General features: G+C 33.3%; 1 protein-coding gene across 1 annotated transcript in view; it reads left to right on the top strand.

The window, feature by feature from the left end:
* Positions 1-12,008, top strand: part of LOC130446920 (uncharacterized protein PF3D7_1120600-like) — a 34,015-nt gene extending 22,007 nt beyond the window's left edge. The window contains exons 5-6 of the mRNA XM_056783443.1: positions 7,970-8,200; positions 11,827-12,008. Of these exons, the coding sequence (XP_056639421.1) occupies positions 7,970-8,200; positions 11,827-12,008 (413 nt within the window). The remainder of the gene's footprint in view (positions 1-7,969; positions 8,201-11,826) is intronic.
* Positions 12,009-16,239: the final 4,231 nt, after the last annotated feature.

Raw genomic sequence — 16,239 nt, 5'->3', positions numbered from 1 at the left:
AAGTTAATAAAACTTATTGTATGAATCAGAAAATTTTTATTCGTTTTTTATAATACAGGCACATACATAAAGTTTTGTTTTACTGAGTTTTGAAGATCAAATCAGTTAGGTGACGTCCCCCATTCTCCATACACTGAGTAAACCGATTTCTGGCGTTTGTCATGACTCTTGCCAGCATAGCAGGCGTTATGTTGGCAATTTCTTCCTGGATGTTCGACTTCAAATCTTGTAGGGTCCTTGGACGGTTCACATACACACGGGATTTCAAAAAACCCCATAGGAAATAATCACAAGGGGTCAAATCGGGAGAGCGGGCTGGCCACTCCAAATCGCCCCTAATTGAGATAAGGCGCTCTGGGAAGTGTTCCCTCAAAACAGCCATCGATGTTCTTGAAGTGTGTGCCGTTGCTCCGTCTTGTTGGAACCAAGTGTCCCCTAAGTCCAACTCATCTAGCCGTGGGAAAAAAAATTCCTGTAACATGTTTACATACCGGTGCGAATTCACTGTCACTGTGACTTCATTTTCCTCAAAGAACCAGGGACCAATAATTCCACGTGAGTAAATTGCACACCACACTGTGACTTTAGGTGAATGCAAAGGCCGTTGATGCAATTGTCGAGGATTGGTATCAGCCCAATAGCGCATGTTTTGTTTGTTTACGGATCCACACAAATGAAAATGGGCTTCATCACTAAAAAAAACAATAGCGTCCTCAGGAACGACTTCCAGAAAAACCTCACACGCGTTCCTCCGAGAATTGAAGTCACGTTCAGAAAGTTCCTGCATAATTGCCATCTTGTATGGATGAAAATGAAGATCATCATGAAGTATTCTCCTCACAGAACGATCGGAAAGTCCAAGGGCAGACGCATGTTTGCGCGCAGAACGCCGTGGTGATCGCAACACTGAAGTTCTAACTAACTCAATGTTCTCCGGTGATCTAATGGGCCGAGGGACTCCAGTTCTTCGTCTTGTCACCCTTGCAGTTTGTCTGAACGTAGTGACCCACGTAACAATTGATTTCCGGTCCGGGACAGGGGCCAAGGGGGCTAAATTAAAGCGATTCCGAAAGGCGCGCTGGGTTGCGATCACAGAACATCCGCTCGAAAAGTAAACCTCAACGGCAAACGCACGCTCCTCACTGTTTCAACGCATGATGGCGACTGAACTGTGCCGGGACAAAACTTTATAGTCCCCCCTCTCGAACGAGACCACTAGCACTCCGTTACGACATCTACCGACTAAATGGCGAACTTTTTAAAAAAGGAAGTTATGCTGCCGCACCCTGTATAACATGAAGCTTCAATACTAACCAAGCCAACAGTGATAAAAAAACCTATATCAATATCAATTGAAAGAATCGAATTACGCTTCAGGAAAGTATATTTGATATTTACGGTCAATTGCAGTGACATTATTTATTAATAGTGTATTGTAATATTTTTCTAATTTATTTAAACAACTTTTATGCGGTGGGGTAGATATATATACGGTGTATGTTGCTTACTTACTTTTTTATTCATACCCTTGCACTAATTACACTAAACTATTTACAATTCACTTTACACTAAGATTTATTCCTGAACACTTATCTGATTCTTAATATATTAATTTATTTAAACATAACATATATATATATATATATATATATATATATATATATATATATATATATATATATATATCTCATTTCTTGACAATTCGGTGTAGAATTTAAACAAAAAGGACTTTCTATTTTATATTATTTTATAGAAAACTGCCCTAACATACTGTAAATACGTTTGCCGCTTTATTTCTTTGAAATTTGCACCCGGCGCCTACACCTCTTAGATTATATGACATACCGGCTTCACGGTCCATGTCGTGGACGATTTCGTTACAGTATTATGACTATAAAAAAGAAATATGAGGAGAGAAATTGAAATAAGACATCCGTTAGGAGATATATAAAGAAATGTCAGGGAGGTTTGTAGAATATTTAATTTCAGACACGCATTGCTCTAGAATGAGCTAGGATGTGCTGAGCAAAGTAGAGAGAGGATATAATAAAATCGGTCAAGATGAGAAAGATAAATGCTCATTTATATAAATATATACTCCTAGTATAGGATACTAATTGAACGAAATTATTAGTCTTGTCGTTTTACCGGAAAATATCAACTTTTGAGATATTTTGAATAATACTTTTCCAGTTGAATTGGTGATCAAATCATTACGCCAGAGATGTGGGGCAAAGGGCGAGAAAACATTAAACATATTAACGATTTATAGGCCGTGGTAGTCCGTTGATAGATTGGCCATCCGGATCAAAAAATTTAAGTTTAATAATTGACAAACAGTTTACAAATTCGTCCAAGGGATACTGAGGAATGTGATTGGAAACATTCACAAGCTTCGCAACTGTTAGTTTGGAAGTTTTCACACTAAGTTCTCATGCATTTGTTATAATAATATATTATTTTTGTGGCATTTGGAAGCATTATAAATGCAGCATCGCAAATACAATCTCTTAATAGTTAGGGCAAGTCCCGTGAGGGGGAAATGTTTTAATATTCTTGGTAATCTCTAACTGACGTCCTTTGTGTTTAAACAATTTGGACGTTTTTCTATTTAGATGGCCTCTCGAATTATTTTGGATGGACTTAAGAAACGGAGTTTGGCGATGGTTTCGAAGAAATTGATTGTGCGCTGGTATGCTTGAGGGAATTTGTAATATTCACTAAGAGTTCCTTTGAACTGATGGGGATACGTTGAACTACTTAGCCAAACAAAAACATACATTTCATGCTGTTCATTAGGAATTTTTATCTCTGGCAGATATAATTGAGTGGATGAATGAATTGAAAATTTGTGGATGCTCTCAGTGATTTGTTGTAACCATTTTGAATCAACCTTTGTTTCAAGAAGTTAATTTTTGATGGCTTAAAGAATTTAACAGACAGCGAAATAAATCTTAATACGAGTATATTAATGACGAAATTAAAGCGGAATTATAATGGGATTGGGCATTGATAAAATGGTTGTCGCGATTGGGTTAGGAATAGATGGATAGGAAGAAATTTTTTCGATTTTGATGTCAAGAAATAGTAGATAAATGTCAGAAGTAACATCAGCATCGTAATCAAGAGTTAAGGTCGGAGAGAGGAGTAGGGTACTATTGAATTTCGAAATGTTCGTACTATTGTTGCTAATGACTGGAGAGAAAGAGGGGATTGTCCTGTTTGGGCACTTTTCAGATGTTTGTAGAATTTTGAAATATGAAGTGGCTATTGAACAAACAGTGTCTGATAACGGAAATGCAATCTAGGGTAATGTGGTATTTGGTGTCTAGAATAGACAAAGAAATAATGGTGAATAGAGAGACAATATCAAACTTAACAAGGATATATTTGGAAGAAATAGCGGAATCTTCGAGGAGATCAATGAAATGGCGAGAATTTTTGACGTAGGATTGGATTGTTCAGTTATTAGCAGCAGTTTTGTTTGATCAATATTACAGGTATCTACACAGCAGGCACTACTAGAATTTTTCGAGTCTAATATGGTTTACCCTTTACCCTCTTTTTGCTTTTTGCATACAAAAGACTTCTCTAGTAGTGTTGATCACTGACGTATTTGTTAAATATGCCGTCATATTGTCATTGTAATCAATAATTTTAGATGGTAGGGGACACCTACTTTGACTTCCAGAGCAGAGCTGTGATCAATTAAATCGGTTATTATAATTACAAGCCCTGTGTCGGGATCTTCTTCCTCGTATGCCGTGACCGTTATAGATCGTTGGCTCCTATATTAACTATTATATTGACTATTATTGCTTTATTCCCTGCTGCGCAGAATAACTGGCTGTTTCCCAAACCATTGACGAAGATTTTTATGCACGATGTTGTGCGCCGACCTAAGCTTCTACCTACTATTTTTCGTTGCATTCCTAAGTGGAAAAATTGTATTTCACAGGGTTGCGCATCACATGACCAAAGTATTCTAATCAACGTCGCTTTATAGTGTTGACTATTTCTAAGGTTTTGTTCATGTGCTTTAAGACACGGCAATAAATCCACATCTGAAACCCTTCCAAACGTCTGGAAAGATTTTATGTGAGTGTACATGTCTCTGCGCCATTTAAGAGCACAAGAAAGAAGTAATGTCGTACTTGCCTCAAACACTGATCAAGGTTAAGATTACGGCTGCTTGCTCTCGCTTTAGCTATTTTTGTTCGTGTCTGTACGCTAGGATCCCATTTATTGTTTATTACGGTTCGCAGGTACGTTATTTTCTCTAGTTGATTCATTTTGATGTTACTAGGTAAAATTTCTTCTTCTGGTGCATTTTGTTGTTCAGTTATGACCATATATTTACTTTTCTTTGTATCAAGCCTTAGTCCGTAGTTATGACAGACAACAAGACTATCTAGGAGCTCTGTAGCTTTTCAAATGAACTGACTATTAAAAGGATATCATCAGCGTAGCTATAACGACAAAATGTTTCTCATTAACAAAAATTATAAAATATGATTAAAAGGGATCAAAAGTAACATGTCTGAAGAAACTCACTAAAATCAAGAAAATATTTTTTTTCTCACTTTAAGTTCTGCAAACTTTTTTATTGTGTCTTTCATGTTCATTAGATCAGTTATTTCATGCTTATTAGCCCAAATGGTCAGATCGTTAAGACGATTTTGGGTGGTAGTGGATCGTAAGATGGACTTTATCAATATTAATTTATAGAAACTCCTTTCCCCACTTGCTACAGTTACTGGTATAGTAAGCAATATTCTTAAGGCGAAATATTTATGCTTGATTTTTTCCCCAAAAGCGCAGGAACTTCAGAAATTTCCTTGGTTAATTCTATGCCATTTATGTCAACTGAATCGGCATCAGTTGAATGCAGTGTATGAATAGAATTTCTTTAGACAAGCTTTTCAAGTCGTATATTATACAAGAATTAAAAATAATTCCTACGTTTATTAAGATGTTCAAATCTAATAACCAGTAAATTCAGTGATTGATCAATTGTAATATGAAAGGAGGCTATTTTATACTTTATTTAATTTCATTAAGGAACTCTTCCGATCTTAGATCCCTAAACAATTTTCTGCAGTTTTGTGAAATTTCAATTGAAGATATTAAATCGTAATCTTTTGTTTGTAACAGATGGTTTATTGAATAAATACAGTTTACTTAGTCCGGTCTAATTAGACGAAAAAAATAAGAGTTTAAATCAGTAAAATTGTTTAAAATGCAATTTAAAATGAAATTTGAATGTTCCCCATCATTTCCGTGTATGGAAAAAATTTTATTCAAAGTCAAAGGTCAAAAAAAATAGTTTTGGCGATTATCAGCAAAACGGTAAGTTTTATCAGGAAAATATTTTAGACAAAATTGTGGACTATAAAATTATGTACAAAAAACGTGTTGATACTTTTTTTCCTATGAGCCACCGTTTCTGAGGTATAACGATTCAAAAAGTTGTAAAAGCTTGTTTCAGATTAACTGTCGTATTTAATGGCTATAATGATTGCACGAAAAATATCAAAGCTGCAGAACAACATCCTCGAACATCAGCAACATCTTCGTCAATTAATAATTTATTTCTTCAATTTCTCAGACCTTTCGATATATTAATGCATCTAAATGCTCTTGATTTTAGGTCTCTTCTGTTTAAAAATTAGTTTTTTTTGATAATTTTTAAAAGAAAGATAAATTTTGACGTTTCGACTTTTCTTCAAGTCTTTATCAAAATATGATATTGACACTGACAATTTGTTTATTTATATTGATATATAGATCACCTTCATCATGAATATTACAGCTGTACCAAAGAATCAAATTGAAAAAATAAATAAAAAATTCAATTCTTATCATAAAAAACTTCGATTCACAATCGAGGTTAAGCAAAATGATAGAATCAATTTTCTTGATGTCACATTATATAAAATTAACAAAAAGATAAGAACAGAATGGTACACGAAGCCAATTTGGTCCTTAAGATATTTAAACTTCAATTCGTTTCATCCTGTCACAAAAAAGATTAGTGATTATAAGTTTGGCTGATATATCTATCCAACTATCAGATCCTATCAGATACCTAAATATTTCACTAAAATAAAATCTGAACTACCAAAAAACGAAAGAAGTAATATTATAGATCAAGTGCTTTGTACTAATTGTGACGCTGTCTACATAGGGCAGACATCTAAGTATTTAGAAAATAGACTAAAAGATCATCAATACGATAAAAAAATAGAACTGCATTATCGAACTATGAAGTATCAAAAGAACATTATTATCAATTATAAACATTCAAAAATTCTTGAAACGGAATCTAATACACAAAAAATGGAATTTTTAGAAATGGGTTACATTCATAAGAACGAAAAAGCTGTAATAAACGATAAAGTAGATCTAAATAATTTAATTAAAATTTTGTAAATTCTAATAAAACTACGAATAATTTAATTGATTACTGCTATATATTTGAGATGTAGGGACCAAGGAAAAATTAATTTTTCTTATTAAAACAAAGTTCTCAGTTAATTTTATCCTTATTTTGATATTCATGATGAAGGTGATCTATAGATCATATAAATAAGCAAATTGTCACTGTCAATATCATATTTTGATAAAGACTTAAAGAAAAGTCGAAACGTCAAAATTTATCGTTTAAAAATTATCAAAAAAAACTAATTTTAAAACAGATGAGACCTAAAATCAAGAACATGTAAATGCATTGTTAATTTATTTGATGAGTTTGTGACTGTTCCCACCAATCAACAGAAATTTTTTACAAATACTCACAACAACTCTCGGTTCATTTCAATGTTGTAAGAAAAGTTTACTGCTGAAAATATTTTGGTGAAACTATGGAATACGACAGCTTTTACAACTTTTTGAATCATCATATCTCAGAAACAGTGTCTTGTAGGAAAAAAAATTAATATGTTTTTGATAGATATTTGTAGATAATTTTATGATTTTCAATTTTTGTCTAAGGTATTTTTATGATAAAACTCACCGTTTTGCTGAAAATTGCGAAAAACTCATTTTTTTGACCTTTTACCTTGAATATTTTTTTTTCCATACACGGAAATGATGGGGAACATTCAAATTCTATTTTAAATTGTATCTGAACAATTTTACTGATTTCCAGCTGGATGGGAATTCGAATGTTCAAATTGACCGGATTAAATATGTTATACCATATAACTACTGAACACAAAAATTTAAACTGTTTTATACAATTTAGTAAACCAGAGCCTTCGTCTTTTATGAAGTTATCAATTTCTTGGTTTTCGTGAATTCTTAACAAGGCATCATGAATCTCCTAAATGAAACGTTAATTGCTTTAAGGCCTCTTTCCTGCTGTTCCTTCTAGTCTCAATAGTTAATCCTTTAGCATGCTTTAAAAGTATTGCCCATCGAAAAGTAGAAACCGAAAAAATAGATTGTAGAAATTAGCGGCTTCAAATGACGTTGTTGCCATATCATTACCTATTAGATTGAGAGAGTGACTACGACTACTACGTGGAACGTAGAGGGCTCGCAAATTTAAATTTATAATTTTAGATTGTACTCCTGCTTTATGGCCTCTCATATTGGCCCCATTGTCATATCACTTAAGTCCGTTGAATTTGTGCATACTAGTAAAACAAATAAAAAAGGCAATTATTATTTTCTTCAGAAGAAATGATGATAAATACTTTATAGAAAATATTGAACCATAAATACAAAATATAGATTTATGTTGATTTTAATTGAAGGAAAATTAACAAATATATATTTTGATTAACTGATTATCAATATTTTATGTCAATAACGACCAAATTTCCGCCCTTTAGATTTGCCGCCCCAAACAAATGACCGGATCAGCCTGCCCCAGAGCGGGCGCTGGTACGAAGTACTAAAAATTTCTCACTTCTCATTTATTATTATTCAAAGGTTATTGAAGATATTCCAATCTGTATTTTAGATACGCCTTTGGAAAATTTCTCGACTCTTACTACAAAAACTAATTTGTCGGATGAGACTGTTACACAAAGTACTCTCTCCGTAAGATACGAGCTTCTGAAAAAATTACAAGATGAATTCAATAAACAGCAATCTTTTAATGATATCTTGGAAATGAACAAAACAAAACTGAGTTCGAACGAAACCGAAGGTCATGTTCAAAATTACAAGGATGGCGCGTCTCATACTACAGGTAGGAATTAAAAAAAAATGATTATTTATAAAAAAACTTGACAATTCAAATACTTCTAAAATTTATTATTCCTTCTATCAAACTTTTTTCACTTAAAGTTCCAAGCATATCTGATTTTCTTGAATATTATTATAATATGGGCAAATGATCATAGATGCATTTAAATTTATGAGATAGAATTTTTGATTTTTCGAAATTGAATGTATGTTTCTAGGATATTTCATGATTTGTTAATGCTTTTCTATTTTTTTTATCGTAATCTTTAATCTAATGTAAGTAATATAATATTCCTTCTTGTGTTTCTGAGTACTTTATGTTACTCTTTAGTGAAATTTAACGAGAAAGTATTTTGTTCTTTATCTTTTTTCTCTGGATGCCCTCTTCTAACGAAGGTTGGCGATAAGCCCAGCAAAATCATTTTTGTCTCTGGCCCTTCTTATCAGCGTCTGTGAGTCTAAGCCGGTCCACTCGCGAATATTCTTCAGCCATGAGGCCTGTCGTCTGACAGGACCACGTTTTCCCTCGATTTCTTCTTCGATCAGAAGCTGCAAAAGTTTATATTTGTCATTTCGATATATGTGTCCTAGATACGAGATGTTTCGAGTTTTTATTAATTCTATAAATTCACTGTCGGTGCCTATTCTTTTGCATTACCTCTTCGTTACTGATATGAGCGGTCCAGGGAATTCACAGAATCCTCCGAAAGACATTTCTTGTTTGCTCGATGCGTCATCTCATTTTTATATCTGGGTCTAGATCTTTTGTTATTCAACAATCCAGATATTTGAATTTTTCGACATTTTCGATGATGCTACAATTTACGTTGATAGGCCTGGGAGGATGGTTGGATGTTTTGGAGACAAACATGGTTTTCGACTTTTTGATGTTGAGGTTAAGGCCGTAATCTTCTCCTATAATTTCTATGCGATCTAATAGTGCTTGGAGATCCTGTTCACTGTCTGTAACTAAGACCGTGTCATCAGCGTACCTTATATTATTAAGAATTTTTCGATTGATTTTAACACCTTCTCTTGCTTCATCTAAGACTTCTTCTGAATATATATTGAAGAGTAGAGGAGACAACACTCATCCCTGTCGCACGCCTCTTTTGATGCTGTATGGTTTTGTGTCACCGGTTTCAGTTCTCACCACAGCATTTTGGTTAGCATAAAGCGCCCGTATAAGTTTGAGGACATGAATTAAAGTTTGAATATTTTGAGGACCAAGTTGGTTTCGTATACATAAAGAGAATTAATTGTACTATTTCGTTCAATCTCAATTGTGAATTGACTTGAATGCCCTCCCTTCCTATAGCACAACAATCATTTTGTTTAGATATTTCTTTTCCAAATTTAAAGTATGCTGGAGGTGTTGGTTATATATAGTATGGGACCGTGCAAAATTGGACTGCTTCTTCATCTTCAATTTTCCATTGAAAATGATGACCGATCGGGAAGGTCATGAGAAAAATTGCTACAAAATGGATCCCCAAATGTTTGAATGTTGACCAAAAGCGTGCAAGGGTAGAAACATCGCGTTCGATTTGAAAACGATGTAGACTTCTTAAACCGAATTGTTACTATGGATGAGACTTGGGTACATATCTACGATCTAGAAACAAAGCAACAATCGATGGAATGGCGACACACTGCATCTCCAAGACCTAAGAAGTTTCGTGTCTAAAAATCTACTGGAAAAGTTTTTGCTTCCGTTTTTTGGGATTGCCAGGGAGTAATCATGATTGATTTTTTGGATAAGGGTACAACAATAAATGGAGATTGATATTCGACATTACCGACCACTCTACGGAAAAAAATTAAAGAGAAAAGACGCGGAAAGCTATCCAAAGGTGTTTTGTTTTTTCAAAACAACGCCTCTGCACACAAATCTCATGTTGCCATGCAAAAAATTCTTGATTTAGGGTTTGAATTACTAGAACACCTCTCTTATTCACCAGATTTGGTTCCTTCCGACTATCATCTCTTTTCTCAACTGAAAAAAAGTTTAAAAGGTCGTGAATTTTCTCCCGACGAGGAAGTATAAAAGCTGTGGAGTTCTGATTTGCAGAGCAAGAAGAAACATTGTTTTTTTGAAAGTTCTAGAGACGTTGAAAGTTCGCTGTAATAAATGTATCCAATTAAGAGGAGAATATGTTAAGTAATAAAATATTTTGACATTAAAATTTTGTTTGGTTCTTTAGTAGGCTAAGAATTTTTCAATATATCCTCGTATAATAAATACATTAACTTACCTATTAACGGAGGAAAAAAATATATAAAATAAAGATTCAAGAAAAATATTAAAAGACGACAATGAGACGAAAAAGGAGTTGAAAGTTGGAAAGGATATAGGGAATAGATAAAGGAATTTCAAAAACTGGATAAAAAGGAATTTCGGATGATAATAAGCAGATTAAAAGGAATCATAAGAATGAAGCAGATGAAGATAGATGTAGGTCATGTTCTAGAAATATGGAAACAATTTTATGCAATAGATAAGTATGATATTACTACACCTAAATAGAACATAGAAAGGAAAGAAGTAGAAGAGGAGGAAGATTACCAAAAAGGAAGTGTAAACCTCAATAGCTGAAATAAAAACTGGAGAATTTTGCATGGAGGATGAAATTACACGGTAAATATACAGTGGATGGGTAAAGAAGGAGAAGAATGGCCGTGGAAAATATGTAAAAAAGCAATATAATACTACCCGTATACAAAGAAGAAAGGACAAGAAAGTTGTTGATATTTTGGATAGATATGTTTGATACAAATTCCATGTAATCTATTTCAGATTTTTAGGAACAAGATTTGAAACTATGTAAACCATGGAAAGAGTAAGATCACGAAGACAAGGATTGATCTTATAAAAGCAATAGGACTAAATAAAAGGAAAACTTTGGAGGAATTAAAAGTACTTAGAAGTATTTGGCCAAGGATAGAAAAGCTTGAGAAGGATGATGGAAAAACGACACGAAAATCCAGTCTGACGCCTAAAGAGACATAATGATAAGGCAAAAAAAGATCGATCTATTTGGAAAAATAACTGACGATCCAACAGGTAGACTTGTAGCTAGTTCCATTGCAATGGACACAACCACCATATAATTTTATATTAATACCAAAAATCAGACTAAACTTACCATATACAAGGTATTGCTATTAAACAATGAGATTGATGACAATTTTATCTATTATCACCTCAATATATAACCTTCCTATAACCCTAAAATACTCCATGGAAATTTTTTTATACCACTTTCTATTTCAATCCTTCAAGGGACTGAAATCATGTTCCTTCTATTGCAAATCTGTCACAAGCAATCATCTCTTTCTATGAGATTGTACCATAATCAGTAACTCAATTTGTTATAGTTTTCTGATTTTAAAACAGAACTGACGGACATCAATTCTGATATACCGTCGCTTAAGTTCTGATGTTATTCTATAGAGAATCGACAGATGCACCTCTAGATAATTGATACAAAAATCTACAAATCGATTTATGTTTATGAATTTTCGAAAAAATGTATGTATCCAGAAGTTGTCATTTTTAACTTACGCGGTGTTAGAACTTAAGAGACGATATCTGGTATTTATATATTAAGTTTTATTTTTTGTCCTCAGATTATAGCTGCTTGGAAAAAGGAAGTAATCAGAGTCTGTTTGACGATAAAATAACGTCCGATGCTCCATCCAATATGCATTCCATTGATAGAGCTAAAAATAGTTTGGAATCTTTTTTAAAAAACTTGATTAATAAGTTTGGTACTGCTCATCAAAGAGATGAGAAGGACCCTAAGAAGTGAGGTTAGTAGAAAAGTGAGCTCATTTTTTCTATTTATCATTAAAATAGGGCGCCATTCATTGGTTGAATAAATATAGTGACGACGGTATTTAATATCTAGTTCCTCACAAAGCCATGCTAACGCTCCTTTTATATTAAAAGTTTCAACTGACTCATCATTCTGAATTTCAGCGAGTTCTTCTGATACTGCATATTGATATATCATACAAATATACTTATTTTGGCTGCAACATCCCTGCGAGGTTACTTTTTTTATAGGTGTCATTGGAGCGCAAATTCTTTTCGAGTTGCATCAGCTTACCTTGTTCATTGGTTGAAGATTCAGATGCTAATAACTGCGTTGTTTAGCGAGATTTTAAAGCATCCGGGGGTCCACTAGGAGCCTGCCGTCTGCCGTAGTGAAGTTAACTTGACGACGTCAAAAATCTAGTTGATATTTTGATATCGCAATTATTTGAAAATTTGTACTTTCCTTCAATTTTGGCTTCGAAATCTAGTATTGCATTTAAATGACCCAGAGCGAAAGGGTAAAACTCGTGTCGAGTCAATTATCGAATCTCCCTCTTTTATAATAAAATTGATCCCTGTGGGGGCGAGGACCCTAAATTGGGATACACGTGTATAGATCAATTTCAGTTAAAATCGAGCAAGTAAAGTGAAATTCATGACACTTGTTTCCTTCAAAATGATCGTTATTAATAGTAGTTTGCTATATCTCTTTTGAGACTTAATGATCTAAAACAATATATTTACCACAGGTGTTTTCGTTATTATTAGCAAATCGAAATTTTAGCTAACTTGTTGTGTTCAAGTTTTTCTACCTGCTATTCATTCTCTACAATGGTAAAAGTAAATCTTAGTCGTTCAATGAACAGTGAACAATTCACATTGAAGTGAAAGTTGTCCCTTGCCCTTCATAGTACATCTAGCGCAAATAGTATTTTTATCAAGAATTTGGCTCAAGATTTAATCCAAGAACAGTTTGCTAGGCCAGACATAAAAAACCATTGATGTAATAGCATTTCTAAATCTTCCTTATTGGAGAAGAGCTGTTGAAGACTACTACATCTTCAGATGCAGTGTCCAATTAAAAGCGGCCAAGAGGTTTGCTTTATGGATAAAACCAAACACTATAAAATCGTGAGAAAAGTGTGGGAAACGTTCCAAAGTAATATGACAAGATTGTTTTAATACCATGGATGTGTAATACATTGTGTAATTAAAATATGATCTTATTTTCCACCTATAAATGCAAAATCTTATAGTAATAACAAATAAAATTATCATTAAAAGTGAATTGGGAAGTGAAATGAAACAAAAGTTTTACGCCGTTCAGAGTGCAACCATCAACACAAACATTAAGACACCAGGAAATAAAGATGATAAATAAATAACCCACGATCGACAAATAGGCAGTGTTGCCAGATAACACAAAGAATGAGCATTATTGGTAAATTTATTTAACGTAAACTAATATAAAGTACGTAGTGACAAAAATTGCAAATTGAGAAGACGAATGAAATGGAAAGTGATGAGAACTTTTCAGATATAAATGCATCTACACTTGCTTATCTTCATAAACACGTGTAGCGTGGAATGGGAATGCATAACTTGCTATCGATAACCTGATCATAATTACTACAATATATAGTAAATTTATGAAATTAATTTGTAGCATTATCTACATAAGTTTATAACTTATTATGAACTAACCTTCTTCAATACAAAGACAGAGGAATTTATAGAATATTATTTGTTGATATTTTAGATAGAGAGATATGAACTTTTTTAATTGAACTATCTGTATTTTTATCTACGACCACCATTAAAATTCAAAGACTCCTATAATAGTTCAGTCAATTTAGGTATTTTAAATCTCAATCTGCGGAAAAATCCCTAGTGAGCTGAATTTTTCTATACACCTTTATTACGTTGTTGTGATGAATATGACAAAAATGGACATAGATATCGTACCTGCTAAAAAAGTAGGATAAAGGTCAAAATGTCACAAAAATTAGTTGTTCGCATATATCTCGCTATCTATTGCTCGAAGGTCAATATCGGTTATTATAAAAATTGTTCCTAGTAGAGTTATCAACGAAAAAAGGTCTTCTGAATTTACCTGTAAAAGTAACCGTTTTCGGAGTATTGCGACTAGACTCACATACAGAATATATACCGTACAACAAGGCGTATTGCTTTCTAATATACTTTTTTCTAAGTCCATGTCTGTAAACGTCAAAAATCGTACTGTCAACAATCCTTGTAAATGACATTTAACAATAACATGCACATAATGAGATCTCAAAACATAATAATATACGTTTTCAAAATGAAACTTAAATTTCTTGGTTTAATTAAATTGCAATTAAGTTTATATTTACGTAACAATTTATTTGGTCTATTTACACAAATTTAGTCAATAAAAACATGAAAACTTTTAGCATTAGCGAGATATATTTAGGCTTGAAAGAGTAATGCTCCTAAACGTAGGTAGCACATTATGCAATTTCTTTAAAAATAGGGCACGCTATCTTAAGTAGCATGCATGAATGGGCGTAGAAAAAGTATAGTACGTTACACGAGTTGTAAGCCCATTACGCACCCACTTCGTGCGTAATGGGTTACTTACAACTCTTGTTACGTAATATACTATTCTTATCGAGTTTTAGGAGCTTAGTAAAATCTAGTATAACTTATCCAAATGATCCTCACTGGCAGATTTTTTTTATGTAAAAAGCAAGCACAAGTGGGTAAACCCTCAAGTAATTCGAGTAGTGCCTGTCGTGTGGAAATGCCAAGTTGTAGTGCTCGGGAAAGACATACCTTGTCAGCTGTTTCCACAGGTTTGCACTTCTTCAAAGAAATGAGTCCCGATAAATTGAAGTTCTGGTTGTCTGTAGGCAAAGTCGGTGTTCATAAGACACGTCTGTCTATCGAATAGGTGCTGCAAAAACTGCTCCAAATGGGATTATGTTAGACAGATCAAAAGAGCATTTGGCGTGGTAGTATCGGTATAACAGAGTCAGGTCGGCGACCTTTCATTTATGCTCTAAACTCTTTAAGTTTCTGATCAATTCTGGGTTGCCTATAAGTCTTTTGTATTGAGTCGAGCATCCTCAAGGTATTCTTGGGAGCCGATGGACGTTAGCTTAGAGAGGATTAGATGTTCTGTATTTCTCTCACTCAAAAAATAATTTTCAATTGAACTAGTGTGTCAAAAACGTTATTTTAGTTGTCTCCTGCTCTAAAACAGTTTTTATAATGAGTGATACATGCACATAAATACTTGATCAACCAACATAATTTTTTTATAAACCAGATCAAAAGCAATGTATCAAAAATATACTCGATTGTTTGCCTGGAAAAGTATCCACTACATGCCATGACTAGAACTTTTTGGGATAAGAAAATTGAAAGTCTTGTTGTTTGAGAAAAGACCCGATGTAAACAATTGTGCAAAAATATTCCCACAAGAGATGTCATTTTCAATGCTATAATAAATTTTCCACTAGCAATATACGGTGCTTTAAATTTAGAACAATCGATAGATAATTACAGATACTGTAACAAGACAAAGTACAGCTGTGAAATTTCCTTTATCTTACTTCTTCAGCTGCTAAACAACAGATTTATTGAGTATATTATGAAATACGAATCTGGCTAGGCAGAGAAATTGATCCAGAACAGTGGCGTTGGGAGTTAAAAAATGATATACTATAGTCAATAACTACTTTATTATCACCAGCATCCGATGACCTACTGAACACCATTTTTTGTACGAAAAATTTGGCGGCAAATGTGGATGCAAACAAATTAGATTGAAGTGAGTCCACTCGAGGTATTGTCAGCAGTTATTACTGATAGAGAAAATGAAGACATTGTCAATGAATAAAAAAATATATTAAAATTTATTTTTTGTATTTTACTAAATTCGAATAAAACATTATTCATTCTTGAATAAGAAAACTTTTTATTGAATATTATGGTTTATACGTAAGGGGGAAACCATGTAAAAAAACGTGCTTTGAATTCTACCTCGTAGGTGGTGAGGAAACGAGTGCATCGTCATGATATAATCGATTTCTCAGCTCTCTACTTTACGATAACGGTTGATTTTTCAGAAAAATGCAAGCAGCATTTTTTGTAGATAATTTTACTAGGAACAATTTTTAAAATAACTGCTATTGATCTCCGAACAATATATTACGAGATAGATATTTGCGAAAAAC

Source organism: Diorhabda sublineata, chromosome 7, assembly GCF_026230105.1.
Source record: "Diorhabda sublineata isolate icDioSubl1.1 chromosome 7, icDioSubl1.1, whole genome shotgun sequence".
Lineage (NCBI taxonomy): Eukaryota > Metazoa > Arthropoda > Insecta > Coleoptera > Chrysomelidae > Diorhabda > Diorhabda sublineata.
The sequence above is the reverse complement of the archived record's forward strand: the minus strand, read 5'-3'. Positions and strand labels throughout refer to the sequence as shown.